The sequence below is a fragment of the Ammodytes marinus genome (assembly GCF_949987685.1).
Source record: "Ammodytes marinus genome assembly, chromosome: 5".
NCBI lineage: Eukaryota > Metazoa > Chordata > Actinopteri > Uranoscopiformes > Ammodytidae > Ammodytes > Ammodytes marinus.
Genome location: NC_137234.1, coordinates 17,142,448 through 17,162,159, shown reverse-complemented (window position 1 = coordinate 17,162,159; position 19,712 = coordinate 17,142,448). Strand labels below are relative to the sequence as shown.

Sequence of the window (19,712 nt, the reverse complement as noted above, 5' to 3'; positions counted from 1 at the left end):
GAGAATCTGTAAAGGATTTCAAATACTGTGTATGGCCTGTTGTGCCCCGCTGTCAACACAGCTTTAATTTTTACAATTCATTCAGAGCCTGGTAGTTTCTCTTTGTGGTGTGACTCACAGGTAACAGTTGAAGGTAACTGTAGGCAAGGTGCCCTGAAGCGCCGGTTGTGTTCACGGCTGTCACCACCTGCTTTCCCCTCGGTAATGACCATGTCCAGCGCCACAGATTATCGTCCGTACAATTAGACCTTGTGTCCATTCACAGCAATGCCGCTTAAAAACTGGTCATTAAGATTTTCAGAATCTTATATTTAATGCTATGTTTTCTCACTGGCTTGTAATTCAGCATTCTCCCACTTTATACTTTTTCATTGTTGATTCAAATGTCGGTCAGATTTTTAATTTTTTTGTTGATGTTGAAAAACCTCCCGTCTGTCCTTTTCTGTCTGTCCGCTATGATCTGTCTGACCTCATCCTTCCACACATCTCCACAGGGAGTAGTATGCAACATCTGGACACATGACACACACACACACACACACACACACACACACACACACACACACACACACACACAAACACACAGATACACTTATACAAAACAGACACTCACTACACCAAGTTCTGCGAGAAGCTTCAGCTTTATTCAAAATGCTTCGGGGAGTTATAAACCTACAATTATTTGTTACAATGTAACCTTTTTCGTCTTCTATCGCCACTTTATCTGTTGCCTGCATTTGCCCATCTGTGTTTCAGACCTCCAGATCGCCGACGTAGAGATCTTTTTGGTGTTGCTAACAACACACAGTTGAATGAGGCTGTTGGTATGGGAAACACCAGCCTTGGCCCGGGGGACAACAGTACAGATGGCATTCCCCCAATCAAGGAGTATCCCTTCTCAGAAGACAAGAGCTCAGCAGAATATTTGGAAATCCCCAACATGCGCCCGTTCACTGTCTACCGTATTGACGTCCATGCCTGCAATGAGGAGGTGGGCCGCTGCAGCGCTGGAGCCTTTGTCTTCTCCAGGACCAAACCTGAAGGTTAGGAACCGACCTGGATACAATCTATGATGGCTAGTATTGTGGCACAGTGATGTGGTAACACCTTTTCTTCCAGAACATTGCAGACACTCTGTTGTTATAAGGTTGTATGTGTGTGTGTGTGTGTTCCCCAGTAAAAGCAGATGCCATCCCTGGAAAGGTGACCCATGAGAAGAGCGACAAGGTAGAGGGCTGTGTGGTTCTTCGCTGGCCAGAGCCCATCATGCCCAACGGACTTATCCTGATGTATGAGATCAAGTTCCGCCTGGGCACTGAGGTGAGTCAGGCTGGGTATAACTAAAGGGCCAATCAGTCATGTTTTAAAGACGTATCAGAATACATACAAATATATTTATACTGCTTTGAATGATAATTTGTGTCTCATCCACAAAGTGAAATGTTACTCCGTTATTGATATACAGTATAGTATCAGAATCAGTGAATATGCAAATATTCTTGATTTAAAAATGTTTTTGTGTTAGACAAAAGTTGTCTCTTAGTTTACTGAAGTGTATCTTCATTTTCACCTCAGTCCATCTTTGAGAGGAGCAGGACTTAGAGCAGTGATAGATCACTGTACTCTGGTTTCATGCTGCTTACCTGACCCTGGCTGTTGACTTTCCACCATCTTCCAAACAGTAACAAAACACCTTTGTTTCCTTTCAGCCTGAGAAAACCGAATGCGTGTCTCGACAGCAGTACCGTGAGAACAGAGGAGGCCGGCTCACCAACCTGAGCTCTGGGAACTACACTGCTGTTGTGCGTGCCATTTCACTAGCAGGGAACGGCTCCTGGACAGAGAGCTTGTCCTTCTACGTGCCTCCGCCCATACGTAATGCAACGCTTTGATTGACTGCTTATTGACACATTTTGATAAACAATTAACCCTTTAGACTATGCTGATCAATTTTATATACTTTCTTTTGTTCTATCCTACAGGAGACGATGGTGTTACGTTCTACTTGGCCATCATAATTCCCATCATAGTGCTGCTTCTCCTCCTCAGCCTCGGCACGATTGTCTTCTATGTGAACAAAAAGAGGCAAGCAATCTTTATACACATGTTCCCTTTGCGTACGATGATGATGATGTTCTACCTCGCTGCTCCCATGAAACTTAATGACCAGTGTAATGTTAATTACAGTTAATATCTGTTGTTTTCATTAACACCCCCCTGGGGTAAGGAGTAGACTTCCTACAGCAATACACATCCCATCATCATCATCTATAGCTGTCTGCTGACTTACTCGGATATCTTTCTTTTTTTTTTGTAACAGGAATAGCGACAGACTGGGGAATGGAGTCCTTTATGCGTCTGTCAACCCAGAGTACTTCAGTGCTGCTGAGAGTAAGAATATCAGATATATTGTTAAATTTGTTTCCAGTTTTCCGGTAACATACTGTATCCGTGGTGTCGTGTATGTCGTGTTGACCTGCTGTTGTGATGTGTTGTGCCAGTGTACGTCCCGGATGAGTGGGAGGTGGCCAGGGAGAAGATCACCATGCACAAGGAGCTGGGCCAGGGCTCCTTCGGCATGGTGTACGAAGGTCTCGCCAAGGGAGTGGTCAAGGACGAGCCGGAGACGCGCGTGGCCATCAAGACGGTCAACGAGTCGGCCAGCATGAGGGAGCGCATCGAGTTCCTGAACGAAGCCTCCGTCATGAAGGAGTTCAACTGTCACCACGTGGTAAGAGGGACACAACTATTTGTTATTATTTGTTGTATATGTAATGCTTTGGCAATACTATACAGGAGGAGGGGGAGTGGGGGTGTTCTGATTCTTCTCATTTTTGGTATTATTTGTAATACTTTATATGCAATGCTTTGGCAATACTGTAGAGTCATGATGCCCATACAGCTTTTTGATTTGAATTGACACAGCCTTGAAATCATCACAATGAATGCTAAAAATAAACCATATGGGGCGCTCCGGTGGCATTGATAGATAGATAGATAGATAGATAGATAGATAGATAGATAGATAGATAGATAGATAGATAGATAGATAGATAGATAGATAGATAGATAGATAGATAGATAGATAGATAGATAGATAGATAGATAAAGCGCGTACCATGTTAGCTCAGGCCTCATTGCAGTGGTCGCGGGTTCAAATCCAACCCGTGGACCTTTACTGCATGTCATCCCCCCTTTCTCTCTCTGTCTCCCCATTTCGACTCTGTACTATCTAATAAAGCTTGAAAATGCCAAAAAATTATGTAAAAAAAACAAACAGAAAAAAACACATATTGTTACACTTAAAGCAGTTGTAAGAAAGTCCTTTCGCTTATTATTATTTTAACTTAGCTAAATAATCTGTGTAGATGCCTAGATAAAGGTGCCAGCAGGTCACACGCGCACAGCGGTTGTCTTTACTTTGGCAGCTGCAGACTGAGGCAGGGAGATTTTGTATATTCTCTCATTGGTGTCAGATCACAGCCTCATTAAATACGTTAAAAGGATGTGTGTTTTCCCTTTTGGAAAGCTGCTGTTGGGTAGAATACCTTACTAGCCGTACTACCTACTAATTATAAAATATACAATTATAACTTTTATACTGATCTTTGAACTCCTTTGTTGTTTTGCAATTATACAAGAAATAGACATGTATAGCAATTCTTTACTAACATGCCACTATTTACAGTATTACATGCGCCGTCAGACAGGGCACATGCATGGTGCATATAAAATGTATGTAAACCTAAGACTGCCACTTACAGATAAGCTTTGAAAAGTCAAATGTTTTTTATATCTGGGGTGTTCCTCTAGCAGTTTCATCAGCTTCTGTATAGTTAGTTGATGACAGCCGCTACATTTCCTTTGTCTCAAGCTTTGTGGGAGAATTGTGTCCGAATGCTTACTGACTGTTTTCTGTTGTCAACCTTGTCAAGATTTAATGTGTAGCGTAGATGTGGGGCACCGCTCTCGGCTCATGCCCCCCTGACTTATGCTGCATTGTGATTGGTGTAGGTGCGGCTGCTGGGCGTGGTCTCCCAGGGTCAGCCAACCTTGGTGATTATGGAGCTGATGACCCGTGGAGATCTCAAGAGCCACCTGCGATCCCTCCGCAAAGAAGTAAGCTGCTTTTACACATACACACCTACACACACACACACACACACACACACACACACACAAACACTGCAGCTCTGGGCGAGGCTGTGAATTGTCATTCACGCTAATCTGTGAATATATAGGCACATCCTGTCCCTTTTATTTTCAGTTTACCTGTATGCACATGTTCACACACACAGAGCATCCATCCAACTTTGGCTGTAGAAAGAAAAAAAAAGATGACAAAAAAATGAACATGGCGAGCAGCTTTTCATTGCTCTTTACCCTCTGACCTTCGTGCCCTCTCACTCTGCCACAGAACTCCACCACCCAGGTCTTACCGCCGCTTAAAAAGATGATCCAGATGACCGGGGAAATCGCGGACGGCATGTCATACCTGAATGCCAACAAATTTGTCCACAGAGATCTGGCTGCCAGGAACTGCATGGTAGCCGAGGACTTCACTGTGAAGATTGGAGGTAAGTCAAGTTACCTTGACTTCGGCCCCTCCCCTGGTTGCTCAATGCTGAACCCACTGCACCAGCTTTTGAAAAAAAAAACGAGTGTTTGGATTCCAGCGAGTGCCCGAGGCAGTGGAGACTTAATGTAGATGGACAGGGCGAGGGCGGAGGTGAGGGGATGGATGAGCTCTCTCTGGGTGCTTCCTCTCCCACACAGAATGAGTGATATTTAGTGGCTTCCCCCAACCTCTGTTTTTTCATTCTTTCTCCACAGATTTTGGCATGACCAGGGATATTTATGAGACGGATTACTACCGAAAAGGAGGGAAGGGCCTACTGCCTGTCCGCTGGATGTCTCCAGAGTCCCTGAAAGATGGCGTGTTCACTACGATGTCTGATGTCTGGTATGAAAACACATAACCCTCTTTTCCATTTCCCACACTCACAAGCTTGCATTATACATGTATAGACTTGCCCTAATCCAGGGGGCACGTTAAGTATTCCAGAAATGTCTTCACAATGCGTGTGGGTACGTAAAAATGGTTCATGCTTTTGGAGGCAAAAACTATAAAAACATACAGATCCCTTTTCGGGCCTATATTCTTAGCAACGATCTTCACTTGATAGTTCGAACATGCATTTCCTGCCCTGCATCCTTTCTCCGTCTTATGTGACAGCTAGTACTTCCAAAACCATGACAATCCTTTGTCTGTCAGATGGCTCTCTACCTTTTTTTTGCCAGCTTGCAGGGAAATTTCAACCCCTTTCACATTCCTTCTACTGGAACAAGTAGAATTAGTAGAGACATACAAGCTTGTTTACTAGCTCCCATGCAAGTTTTTGTTTCCCAACTCAAAATGTCCCACGGGTCAGTCCCTAAGAGTGGGCTTAAACTGCTCCAGATGTTCTCAAATGATAGGTTGCAGTGCCAACACAAACCCACCTCCACATTTGCGTTCCACATCTTCCCTCTTTGATGTTGCACAGATGATCTTCAGTGTAAGACGAACCCACTGTGGATTCTTTTGGAATCCACAAGTAGGTGACTCTTATTTTGTTGATCAAGAAAAGCTGTCTGAATGCGGCTTTGTCTGTCAGCACACAACCGTTTCTGCCAGGTCCATGGAGCGTTTTTAAGGCCGCCTCAGAGCTCAGGATATTGTTGAAAATATGAACAACACGACTGAACAAATATTGTGGTCTTTGTTAGTACGGTAACCTGAAGTTGAATTGAGGTTGAGTTTACTGTAAATACTATATACTGAGGCTTTTCCTGCAGTAATGAAATCATACCCATTCACTGACTATACATCAATAATACACACAGCTTACAGTATTCTTAATACTGAGGCTGGGTTTAGGTTTGGCATACAATTACAGAGAAGTATGTGCTGATTGCTGGTTCTTTCTATATCATTCACCAACATCCTATGCTCAGTTAATTTTGTCAGGCTACTCTTGTTCTGTCCATTACATTTAGTGGTTACAGGTGGTTACATATACTTTAGATAAAGTAGGAATTTTATAGTTATTGTAATTTAAACATCAATCAATTATTTTGGCCATTTGGGGCAAACAAATCTCCTTTGACTCAATATTAATATAAAAAAAATTGAGAAGTGTGTCTTCGAAGGACCATACAAGTCAAATATATTCTGCTTTTTATTAGCTAATTAACTGCAAATCCTGTATTGGCGATAAAAATAGTCTCTATTTAAAGATGTATTTCCATTCAACATGCACGATATTCACTGCAAAGGATATGTTAACTATAGCATGTATAGTATAAAAAACAAAAACAGTATTCAAAAGGCACCTGTCAATAAAAAAAAACGTCATGTTGCAATAGACACATACTAGGAAAGCACTTTTAGTTCCTTGAATTTAAGATTTACCGGTAAATAGAATTTAAAAAAAACTTGTGTTTTATGCCAAATCAGCATCAGATAAGAGATGAGAAGATATTTTATAAAACCGTCTAATTTCGTACCACAGGTCATTCGGTGTGGTGCTGTGGGAAATCGCCACCCTATCAGAGCAGCCGTACCAGGGCATGTCGAATGAACAAGTGCTACGCTTCGTCATGGAGGGAGGACTCTTGGACAAACCTGACAACTGCCCTGACATGCTGTAAGTCTCCTCGTATTTATGATTAATAACTATTTGAATAACTGTAACGTGTTTCAGGCCTTTCAGGTTTATGTGACATCACTCTTGAGGGATGTATTGTTTTATCCTTTACTGTCACCGCCTCACATGCCCCCTCCTCTCTATTTATAAGCTGTGGTTTCTAAAGTGTGAAGGATATCATGTGCTGTGTTTGTGTGTGCTAACGTAGATCCAAGACCAGTTCAGCCATTAACGTCACAGGTTAAATGTGGTCCATTGACGACATTGCCTCGGTGGTCAGCTGGCAGTGTGAAGCCTCGGCCCATAGAAGGGATGCCATGGGCCGTGTGTGAAAGATGCCCCCCATTCCTGCCACAGAGGAGCGGCATGGGGGCAGGGAAGACAGTCTGTCAGCAGGAGGAGTGGGAGAGACGGCATGATAATTTGTCGATACATTTTTTATTCATTAATGAATCACTCTAGCTGTTAAGATAAAAAAAAACACAGCCGACTTGTCGGCGTGCGGCACTACATATATGCATTCCTCTCCTCTCTCTCTCTCTGACCTCAATACGAAGGCATTTGGCTTTCTCCCCTCCCACTCTCCACGGCTGACCTCACCTTAGAAATAGAGTGCGAGTAGAAAAAAAGAACAGGGCCGAGTGTTGTGCAGACACAAACCTCAGGTTTCTATGGCAGCCTGACTGTTTTGTCCTGATTACAGGAGTGTGTGGATTGTGTTACAGAGGTGGTGGTGCATATGGGGTTAACTCACAGGGAGAGTCAGGGGGCTGCCTGCCGCTGATCGCCTCTGCTGTAGGGGACTTCACGGAGATTTCCAGAAGCGTAGTGAAGCCAGAAAGTCCGTACATAGACCGAACAGAATGATAAGAGCCGAGAAGGCAGGCAGAGAAACAGACTGAGGGATGACTCATATTTGGGAGAGTTTTGAATGTCTCCTCCTTGCACTGTCTTCCCCATGGTCAGGTAACTGTGGGTCACTGCTTGGTGTTCCCATGTTTCTTGTCTAGAGTTTCCCGTAGACAAAAAGTGCATTCTCTCTTGCAGGCTCGGGGGAGAAAATGAATCGCAGACTCCGCGATCATATTAAACCTCCTGATTTATTGTGGAATGTGCAGTGTCACTTACGTAAAGGGAGATTCCTGTTCAGATTTATTAAGCTTTTATCATTATTTGTTTACAGACCGCTCTGTATTTACACTGAGTGGAGGGGAAATGTTGGCTGTGTCTAGTGCAGATATTTAAGTTTTATTTTTTATAAAAGCCTGAATGCCTCTTGATTTGACTTTTGAAAGCACTGTTTGATTGCCTTCATACCAGTTATTTGCTTGTGACATTTGGCATTTAATGACGTGAGGCAAAAGTTCAGAATAATCTGGATAGGTCAAGTGTTTTGTTGACACGCACAACGCCTCGTTCACATCAGCTGTCAACATGCTTAGAGGCAGTGCATGGGGCAATATTTACCAGACGATACATTCGCAGATGTCAAGCTAAACATAGATATCAAACCCAACAGATCATGAGCAGAAAAAGTATGAGAGAGCTCCAAACTGAGGCAGCCATTCAAACGGTTGCTTACAAGTTAAAGCCGAGTCAGTAGAGCTTCATTGACGTAGCATATTGCGTTTTTTGTAATGGAATTTAATGAAACAGGTAAATTAACACAGGTGGCTCAAAAATAAAGAAAAAAAAGTGACAACACACAAATATAAGCCCTTTTTCATGCTGACAAGATGTCAAGATTTACTGCGGTGTTTGTTTTCGTCAACAAGCCTTGTGAGCAGCAAAAGATGGAGGGGGGGGGGCAGAGTTTTCAGTAGGCAGGACTGCACTAGACGGGTCACCCTGGAGCGTATTTACATGGGAGGTCTTTGGAAGGCTAGCTTTGGACATCCCTTCGTCAACTTTAAAACACTTGTCGTGCTGCTGAAAAACAAGCCAGAGCTGCACCACAACACAGCCCTCCTCCATCCCCACCCCACCCCACCCCCTGCTGCTTCAGAGTTTGAAGCGAGACGCGTGTTTAGGCAAGCTCTTCCCTTAATTCCTCTGTGCAAAGAGAAGCTGGCACCCAGCTGCAGAGGTCGTTGTACATGGCCCAGAGACCAGTGGGACAGAGGGAAGAGGAAAAATTAAAACAAGAGCGAGGGAACAGCGAGAGTGCAGGGGAGATGACTGAGGTGTTTATGTCAGCGGGCCTTAGAGAGTATTCTTAGTTTGGTTGTGTATAATTGAAGTTGCGGTGTGCGGTGTAGCACCACACACACACACACAACTGTAGTAATTCTCCCTTTTATGATGTTGTTTTGACATTCCAAAAGCTCGGCTGCCGTCCTGGCACAGTGACCTTCCTTATGATTTACTGCGCTGCTGAGAAGGCCTACATGCTACCTCACCGATCAGATTTAATGTAGCAACAAGTAAAACATATTCGGATTTTAAGCGTTCTCAATTTGACTTGATATGTGCAATTATAGGTCTAGTAGATACGAGAACCCCATTATTGAGACACTTTGTTCATTATTTAAAAAAAAATTATTCATTGTGGCATTGCTCTTGACAATTCTAAATGTATGTGGTTAGCAGAGTAGAACACCTTTATTAATAATTTACCGAGGTGTAAAGGTAGGTATTTTTGGCAGTGATTTTGACACGTTGTTGTTGTGTCATGTGTTAGCAGCTACCATCGGGCTTAAGACATATTTCACTCCCACTAAGATTCATATATTTTCAACACAATTTTAAACATAAAACTGGGCATTTTATTTGTGGTGTTGGACACTGTTTTAACAATATTATACAGTATATATCTGGTTTTCCTCTTCTTACAGTTTTTTTCAATTGCTAACCCACAGTGGGCACAACTGTAGCTCAATGTGCAAAACTCTTAACTACAGTCTGCGCTACCAACAGTCACTGCAGCTGAACAGTTCACTTCACCTGCAAAACAGGTTCAGTGCAGCAAACACTATGAACCAGCTTCATTGAGATAATACACACTGTCAGTCAGAACACACTCAGAGTATAAACACAAGCATCAAACCCCAATACACAAATTACAAACTTTTAATCTTTACAGTTAGTTATTTCACACAAATAACGTAATATTTAACGAAAGAGTGAAATTATTTCACATGAAATTGTTTATTTTATAACATACCAGTTATGTTTAGGTAAACAAAAATAAATGAAAATCAGACGTTTCCTTCAATAGATACATCTTTTTTTTTGATATTTTATTGATATTTATCTGTGTAAATATTCTATAATTGTAATACAGAAATACAATTCCTGTAATGTTGTCATTTACTGTAAGGATGCAACTCTTACATTTTTGTTTGCTGAAAAATTCGTATTACAGATTCATCTTTAGATCTTTGCAGATTGGTTTGCACCCTCAACCCTGCCTCTCTCAATGAGATACCATGATTCACAACAGGGTTTATCAGTGTAGCCCATACTGTATTTACAGTAATCAGAAAATACAGCTCTATGTCTACTTGGTCTTCCACACATTCACACTCTCACTGCCACTCTTCTCCCTCCCTCCACTCTTCATTGGTCCATATCCCCCAAAAATACTATATACTGTATATACTGTATGTTCACTAACAAGTCTAAAACAAGATACTTTCTGAGTGTTTCAGTTGAAATTGCAATCAGCAGTGTTTAAAATGCACTAGGCTGATATCCATTCTGTTTTGAATGCGTGGTTTACAGTTGTGACAGCAGTGTGTTAGCATTTGAAAAAAGTGCTGGAAATCCACAGTGTTCTGCAGGTTGTGGTTAAGCCATGAGAAAATTGTGTTTAATCAATGAAAAATGAGCTAGAGTTTGGTCCACATGAACCGCTGCTGAGCATATTGTTGTTAGAGTTTTGCACTTGTCGTTCCAGTTGTGCCCACTGTGGTTTAGCAATCGAAAAAAAACTGTAAACAACTGAATGAATTTCCAAAAAGACAACAGGAAAATGAAAGAAAGCCTCTTTTCTATCAAACATTTCCTGTAGCAGTTTAACAGTGTCGTTTACAGTATTACATTAATGTACTGTCTACAGTACTTATATCTGTTTTGAAGGATCAACATGGTGAACATGACTTTTATTGCCATAGTACGTATTTTGAAATGGACTTAAACTTCAGTGTCTCCTGCCACCTGCTGGGGAGTAACGTGAAGTCTTCCCACTCTACTGTTTCTATGGTTTACATTTTGTTTAAATACGTCCTAACACAATACTCCCATGCCCATATGTGCATTGCAATCTTTAACCTATTCTCCAAAATAATGTTCTTTTTAATAAAAATCTTCTAGAGTTCATAGTACAAAATAAACATGAGTCATTTATTAGACTTGAAACGGGGAACACATTTGCCTATGCTCTCATTGCTAACCCCCCTTTTTCTCTTTTGTGCGTCACTTGCAGGTTTGAGCTGATGCGGATGTGCTGGCAGTATAACCCCAAGATGCGTCCGTCCTTCCTGGAGATCATCAACAGCATCAAAGATGACTTGGACCCGCCCTTCAGGGAAATGAGCTTCTTCTACAGTGAGGAGAACAAGCCGCCGGACACTGAGGAGCTGGACATGGAGGTAGAAAACATGGAGAACATTCCACTGGACCCTGCATCCACCAGGCAGCCCCCCACCTCCGCCCCATTGTCGGGGTGTACGGGGGGCACGCCGCCTCCTTCCACCCAGCAGCTGTCCCCCATGCAAGGGCCGAGTACTCCACTACTGGGGCCTGTGTCGGGGCCCTCCTCCCCCGGCCCTGTTGCCTCAGGCTTGGCGTCCCCAGGCCAAGCCCTGGACAAGCACTCAGGACATGTTTCGGCCAACGGGCCTGTGGTGGTGCTGCGGCCCAACTTTGACGAGTTGCAACCCTATGCACACATGAACGGGGGCAGAAAGAACGAACGGGCGTTACCACTGCCCCAGTCGTCGGCCTGCTGATATCAGACCAGCCCCGCCTCCTCCTCCTCCTCCTCCTATCCTCCTCTTACACAGGGTAATACAAAACCTCTCCTCCATCTTTGCGGGGATGAATGGATGAGGTAACTAATGACTTACTTCTACTGTGTGCCAGTAGACAGTCTCTCTGCTCCTTTAAGGGTCAAACACGAACTCTTAAAAAACTGAGAGGTAGCACAGAAACCTGCTAAAGCGTTTGGAGTTTGGTGGATCAGACTCGACACTGGGGAACTCCTTCCTGTGCAGCCTGTATTTCAGTCTTTGTTACATGAGTCCATCGAGAAGGAAAAACAACTCAGACATGTATTCAGACTGACAGATTTAGACATGAACTTTAAAGAAAATATTTTTTTTAGCATATCTGCCAGCAAATCCAACAGAAGAGCACTTTTTTTCCTGATGATTTCAGAGAGGATGTTGTGGATAGCTGAGTGTGTATTTATACAAACACGTGATTCTCTATAATATGGTATAGTTCCATTTCTAAATGACTTCCCATCAAAATGACTTTGAGCAGACTGGCTCATGTCATGTGAGGATGCCTCAAATAGAACGTTTTGGACTAAGGTCTTTTCATTTTCCTGTTGAAATTTTTTCTATGGGTAAAGATCCCGTCAGGAGCGGGTTGAATAGGAATAGGAGGGCCCGTCGCGTGTCTGCCAAACAATTGCCAAATCAAGCTTTCTCCATCGGTTTCGTACAGATCTGCCTTCTTGTTTAAGGCTGTGATTTAGAGTTGAAGAAAGTCTGTCTGGGAAGTCATACCAAAATAATTTGGTGGTATTAAGACTTCACACTCATATTTAGTTTGGTGCAGCTGTGTGTGTGGGAACAATTGGTTTATAATAATTGGCAATAACCGGCAGTTATTAAACCTAATGTAGTCAAGTAACCACTAGTCTGTCGATACAATTACATCATGACAACACAAGTCTTAGATATACAAATGACCAGGTTAGAATTCATATTTGTTGCATCATTTTCTGTGTTTTATGATCAGCTGTGTTCATAGGACATGCGGCAGATCAAAGCTTTTACTCTTGCACTTTAAACCAAATGAGAGGGGTTCATCTTAACCCTCCTGTTATCCTCAAATATTACTAACACATTTCACCCTTGGGGTCAATCTGACCCTAGGGATATTTTGCCTCCAGAAAATGATTTACAGAAAATTGTTGACCAAGTTTTTGTGTTTATTTGTTGAATACATAAATAAGCCCTTGTTAATGAAACCTATCAGTGAGTTCTCTAGCGCCACCATCACCATACAAAATATTGTACTTGAGATGATAATTTTAGAGGGGAGGCATGTGTACTTGGGAAGACTTGGAAATGATCAACTCGCAAGCCTACGTACATTGGCTTACTCATTTTGGCGGGAATTCACCCCCCATCCTTCCCCCCCATTATGTATCCACTCAAAAGTATCAACTTTGCACATGCAGGTGTGGGGATGTTAGGTCACACACACAGACTGACACGTTTTACACAGCTAAAACAGCTTGGGGTCAAATTGACCCCAGAGGAACACCAATGCGTGTAATATCCGTCCAGCGCATTGAAAAGATTTCATCATAATAATTTTATGGTTAACACTAGAACCGCCAGCATTCTATTTATACCTAGAACCGCCAGGCGGGTCAAATTGACCCGTGCATTTCTAGTGTGGTATAAAGTCATAAATTAGTTTGTTTAATAATCATTTGTGTTTTGGACCTCTTGTTTTATAATCTAAGTATCTTTAAGAACACTAATCACGTTTCGTGGCGACTCAGTAATGAAACTGAAAGTAAATATAATATCGCAAGTATAGTAGTGAAAACAGAAGGTCAAAACAGCGCCCAAATGAGCTAAAATCCTAAATACAATAAACAGTAACATGGCAAACTTATTTTTAGGTAAGCTCTAATTGATTATTCATTAATTTTTCCCCACGTTGACATGTTTTGAGGCGGAGGATCCCTCCGTCGCTCTCTGTCCGGCTCACAGACAGCACTCAGCTGTCTGTCAGTTGAGCTGCGAGCCACGGTGTGTGGAAGACAGCGCTCAGTTCTGATCTCTCGCTATCAGACTGGCATCACTCATTTCACTTAGTAATTCTAATGTTGTTAGGTATGTATCTTCATCTCTAATTTATTGTAAGTGTTTATGAATGACTGCACGTACAGTTGTCAGATCGCGGACCCCAAACAATGCCGTTGCCTAGCAACCTGCTCGAAAATATTTCATTTTCCTGTGCGGGTCAAATTGACCCAGTGTGGCGGTTCTAGGTATAAATGCCTGTTTTTTTAATCCAGTTTAATTGTGACTTTATTTAACCATAGGGAGAGCATCACAACACAATTTTAGGAAAAGTCAAAGAGTTGGGGGCTTCAATATTTCGTAAAAGTATAGTTATGGGCAGTTGAAAAACCGCCACGGGTCAAATTGACCCCGTGGCGGTTCTAGTGTTAATCAGTTGTCTCCATCAAATTAGGAAAAGTCATGAAATATGAAGCATATATTTTTGATTGATAAACATAAAAATTGACCCCAAGGATATTAGGAGGGCAAAGAACTATTTTAAAATGTCATTATATATTAAGTTAAAACTATTAGTTGATCAGAAAAAATTCTACATTTTATTTTTTAAACAAAAATTTCAACATTTCAGAAGTTCCAGCTCCTGAGGATTTGCTGCTTTTTTTGTCTTATGTGTAGTTAACTGAATGCCGTATGTTTGAGGTTTTAGGCAAGCAATTTCAACACATCACTTTCGGCATTCCTCACAATTACCAAGCAATCGAGAAAAGAATTAGCAGATTGATTATTACATTTTAAAAGCCGGCATGCCCTCTGCTGGCGATGGGCTTAGCTGCGCCACCAAAGTTGATTCAGTTCAAAGCATGATGAAAAAACCTTTTCGACATCATCACTTTCATCTTTTGAACATCTGAGGGAAGCACACGTGTATGAATTTGAGTCAGTCAACTCTGAATCACAGCCTCGGTCTGTCTTTGTTTTTTCGATTAAGAAAAACAAAAAATCCAAACAAAAAATCCAAACGAAGCATCAAAGCATCTTAAGTCTCACACTGCAAATCACTGAACTTCACAATCAAGGGATAAAAGTCGCATTGATTCAAACCATATCCAAGATGTTTTTCTTAAAAGTGCGCACTTGACGTCGGAGGTACTGATACTGCTGTTCGAATGAAATAGCACCACGAGCATCGCAACAAAGAGTCGAAGATCTGAGACTGAAAAACGAGGAAAGCGTTGGATCGGATTTTAGTAGCCCAGAGACGACTTTTGATTCACAGCGGGTCTCTTTTTGGAATAGTCATTAGTTTCTCTGCATTTCAAACACATATGAAGGTCTTACAGTTGTATTTTAGACTGCAGGATCGTTTTTATACACATCATTGGTTTTGTCACTTTTAAAAAAACCTTTTTACGGTTCAAAATGTTTGCCTCTATGTCTGTACAGAACAAAGCTGCTATTTTATTCTTTTTCTCTTTTTGGATGTTATATATATAAATATATATATATAGAAATCCTTCAGGTTTGGTATTTTATGGTCTCCACTACAGTCCATTTCTTATATCTTCAAACTCTGTTTAAAATAAAATAAAAAATAAAATAAAAAAATAAGATGATTTAGATATAAAAAAAAATTTTTTTCTGTTACCCCAAAAGGTTTTCTGTAACACTATATTTTGCTCATTGCCTTTTATTTTTTATGAAATCTTTCCTCCTGTATTTGTTTTGTGGATGTCTATATTATTATTGTTATTATATTATTATTATTTGGAATGGACACCTTAACTCATCGTGTGAGAGTGTACTTTCTGCACCCTTTTTTGTACTTGTTGTCTAGCACTGCGCCTAGCATTGCCCCCTAGGTCGCAACTCAATCTCAGGTCAAAGTAAAGGCTTTGCTTTCTCCACACATTCTCATGATCGTCTTCTACTTGTCTCAGCTTGTACCCCCCTCCCCCCCATCTTCCTTCCTCTCATGTTTTGTTGAGCCCAATAGTGTCCTAACTCCTTCCCGCTGGCCCCTCATTGACCTTTACATCATACTGTACCTGCCCACCCTCCTTCCCGGTGCCTCCTTTTGAAGTCAGGATCAGCTCCAGTATACAAGATATTTACTTTATACCAGATCTGGTATTTTAACCCATCCATTTCCTGCCTTCTCTTGACTCAACAGGGCTAATTGGGTGGTCTTGTTTGCCTTAATTATGCCAACCATTCGAAAATCAGTCCCTCGTCTTTTTTAATTTTTTATTATACTTCAACATATCCAGAGCGCAATACACCGCCCCTTCTGCTGAAGTTACTTCTTCAAAGCGAGAACAGGTCTTTTTTGTTTGTCTTTGTAAATCACAGCTTCTGAAAACCAAAAAATATAAATACATTTAAAAAAAGGATGGGTTAAAAGTCCAGGGAAGGGAAAACGCATTTCAATGCCATGAATGGAAAAGGTCTTAAAAATGGAGGCTGAACAGTGAAAGGTTTTTTGAAGGATTTCTCCTCATCTTTTTGGAATTGTTGCCTGGTGATTTTTCTTTTTCCTTTTCAATTTTTTTTTCTTCTGTAGGAGTGTTATTTATTTATTTTTTATTTTCCTTATGTGATATCAGTTTAAATCACTGTATAAATGCCCCATGATTCAGTATAAAGTTGGATTTTTTATATGTATTTTCTTTGGTGTCATGAATGGGGGATTTTGAAAAAAACACATATTTTTTTCCGATTCAAGTATACAGTATATCTACCTCACACTTTTAAAATATATGTATGCATATGGAAAACAAGTACATCTCACTCTTTCTCATAATTTTGTATATAAACCTCATCATTAGGATAAAACCCACAGGGATCTAGATAAACCTCTCAAAGCGGAACTAGGACAGGAGATGGAATATCTGTGTGGCGGTTGTAAGTTTCAGCCCACTGATGTCTGGCCCAATGTTTTAATGAAAAGTAAGTTCATAACTGTTTTGAAACAAGTTTTAATTGTTGTTGGGTATTTATTTCAGTAAAATCTTGCAAACTACATCAACCCACACCTTATCTTGACTGGATATTTCACAGCATTATAAGACTCAGACAAAGTACAGTACAGCATGTGACAAGACAAATGGCCAACAGCAGGCATTCCATCTCCATTGACTCCAATCGTCACAACAACCTTAAATCCTCGTTTTAAAGTTTAAACGTTAATTTCCTCATCCAAAAATGCATTTGTATAGAAGTTGAAAATGTTATCATGGGGAATATTTAAAAGGAAAGGGAAAAATGTTTTATTGACCTCCAAGGAAGAAAATGCCTTTGCTTTTTACCTGCAGCCTAAATGGCTGCAATGTTACAGCACAACCCCAAAATTCACTACTTAAGTTGCTAGCAGCCAGATGTTCACACTCTCAAAACATACTTAGGTTTACATGTACAAAAGAGTATTGTGAATTTAACAAGAACATTTCTGTACTTTCTGCAAACAAACCTGCAACAAAATCTTGTATTGTCCCCAAAAACTAAAAGGTTTGAGCGTGAAGGTGTCAAGATCTTTTTCATCTCATAGCTTTTCATTAAAAAAAAACTCCTGGACAGTGCTGTCTCAGAGCGAGGACTAGAGGCATGAAATAATTAGCAAAATTGTGTTTTAATTGTAACCAAAAAGCAATAAAAAAGAAAAAAAGTAGATTTTGAAAAGGCCACTAGGCGACATCGAATGTGAAATCTGGGTGCTCAATCTATATAGCATTTATTCCGTACATGATTTAAGAGAATAACAATCAAAGAGCGTACAACCTTTTGGTTTAAACCTAATTGCTGCTGAATATCACATTTGTACACAAATCACCACTGACTACACAACAAACTTGTGTAGTTACTTAACATATCTTTTTTTCTTCTTCTTCCGGATTGATGTACATGTAGCGATAAAAATACAAAACATTAACAACACAATTCTAGGTAGCAGTTCTTGGAGTAGATATTACAATGAACTGTTGAGAAGCAATTTAGCCTACTCTTCGTTTACTAGTTACCATCAGATACATACACCTGTCACAACTGCAGCATTTAAAAGAAACGTGGACATACATAGGACAGGGATGTTGTGTAGATTACGGGTAGTCACTTTAAAGAGCAAACAATACAATTGGAAAAAGATGATAGACCTACTGTATGTTTACAGCTTAGCTTTTTACAGCCTTTTTTTTGTTGTTGCATTAACCAGATTTGATCTAAACTAACCTATAAAGCACTCCGCTCTTCAGAATGTTCTTCATGCAAACCTCAGGTTCATGGAGGATGCATCAGTGCATTCAAACCGCAATAAGAAGTTTGAGGTTCTTCATTATCATGCCTGTTTTCATGATTTGCATTACTTTACCTTCTGAGTGGCCCTTTGGGTCAACCGCTATTATTTTATTATTACAATACTTTCACAAAATCTGTGTTCATTACCTGATTGGGGATAGAAATAATAATAAAAAAAAAAAAAAACTTCACTAGACTGACTTTTTTCAAGCTCTGTATCTGAGGCCTCAAACGTTATTTCACACCTATAGCTGAGATGGTGGTATTTTTGACATGCCATCTCCAAATGTGTATCAAAGATACTCTTGTATTTTCTTTTCTTTTTTTTTCTGAAATTTTGAATAAAAATAAACGAATGAGAACTATGACTGTGGCCGCGCTTTCTCGTACACGTCATTCAGTGACATGGCGTCTTGTTTATGTGGCGTGAACGCTCTTTATTATAGGTTTTTACCTCACTGTCATCGTCTCTTGGTGCTGTTTGTGAAGGGTCCTCTAGCTGCTCGAGCATAGTCTGAATGAGGCTCTGCAGCAGAGGTGCCAGTCTGTCAGTGGGGGTCAGGCTGAAAGATGAGGGGACGTGGGTGAGGGCTGCTCTCCTCTGACCGTGGTACAGCGAACAGTAATAGGCTAAATCACAGAGGTACCTGAGAAGGAGGGCGGAAAAGCATTATCTATTTTTCTTAGAGTGTCTGTCGACACTCTAGTCTAGTGCAATAAAAGATGCCTACCTGCCAGCGTCTCTTGAATAAATGACGTCCGTTCTTGCTTGTTTGAACTCTTTGCAGACGGCCCTCATGTTAACGGCCGAGTCCAGTTTCTCTAGTCCTCCTTGCTCCTTCAATACAACATTGACTTTCAGGACAGAAGCCGCACACGTTCTTGTCTCTGTATCCGCTGTTCTTCCCCGTTTGCTCCAGAATGATAACATTAGAACCTCTGGCTACACCCAGATGTACAGCAAACTGGGGCACACACACACACGCACGCACGCATGCACACACACACACACACGCACGCGCACACACACACACACACACACACACACACACACACACACACACACACACACACACACACACACACACACACACACACACACACACACACACACACACTAGGCTGATATTCATTTCCTGGATACCTACCACAACCCTCACCATAACTTGTCCTTGCCTAAACCTCAGCCTAACTATAACCATTGACCCAATACTCTGTTTTAGTTAGGAAAATGGCCTTTGTCCCCATTACCACAAACCGTCCACAATCAACTGGTTTTAAGTCTTATGTGGGTCCCTGAAAGTGACTTAAGTCAAAAATAAACACACACACACACACACACACACACACACACACACACACACACACACACACACACACACACACACACACACACACACACACACAGACAGTGGAGTGGGTAAAGTAAGATATTCACCTGCTTGCACAATAACCTCAGTGTATGCTTTAAGACACTTATTATCTCAACCAGGGGCTGTAACTACCAATGAGGACATGTCCACAGTAGAGTTTCTAAGAATTTAGGGGTTTTAGCAAATAATTAAATCAGATTCCTTATAGGTAAACAAATACATTATTCATTAACAGAGTCATTATTGTTTTCCTGGTGTTATGGATTAGTCTTCGAAAAAGCATTTAGACATACCTGTATATAAAAAAAACGTTTTGGTATCTGCTCTAAGGTGGACTTAGTCAGTATTTGGAAACATATATGTTCTTG

General features: G+C 41.1%; 1 protein-coding gene across 1 annotated transcript in view; it reads left to right on the top strand.

Moving 5' to 3' along the window:
- The window catches only part of igf1ra (insulin-like growth factor 1a receptor), an 83,286-nt gene extending 65,081 nt beyond the window's left edge, over window positions 1–18,205 (top strand). The window contains exons 11-21 of the mRNA XM_080027876.1: window positions 757–1,043; window positions 1,178–1,320; window positions 1,710–1,875; window positions 1,983–2,085; window positions 2,321–2,391; window positions 2,502–2,731; window positions 4,015–4,119; window positions 4,418–4,577; window positions 4,834–4,963; window positions 6,555–6,689; window positions 11,116–18,205. Coding sequence (XP_079884002.1) covers window positions 757–1,043; window positions 1,178–1,320; window positions 1,710–1,875; window positions 1,983–2,085; window positions 2,321–2,391; window positions 2,502–2,731; window positions 4,015–4,119; window positions 4,418–4,577; window positions 4,834–4,963; window positions 6,555–6,689; window positions 11,116–11,641 — 2,056 coding nt within the window. The 3' untranslated portion in view covers window positions 11,642–18,205. The remainder of the gene's footprint in view (window positions 1–756; window positions 1,044–1,177; window positions 1,321–1,709; window positions 1,876–1,982; window positions 2,086–2,320; window positions 2,392–2,501; window positions 2,732–4,014; window positions 4,120–4,417; window positions 4,578–4,833; window positions 4,964–6,554; window positions 6,690–11,115) is intronic.
- The last annotated feature ends 1,507 nt before the right edge of the window (window positions 18,206–19,712 follow it).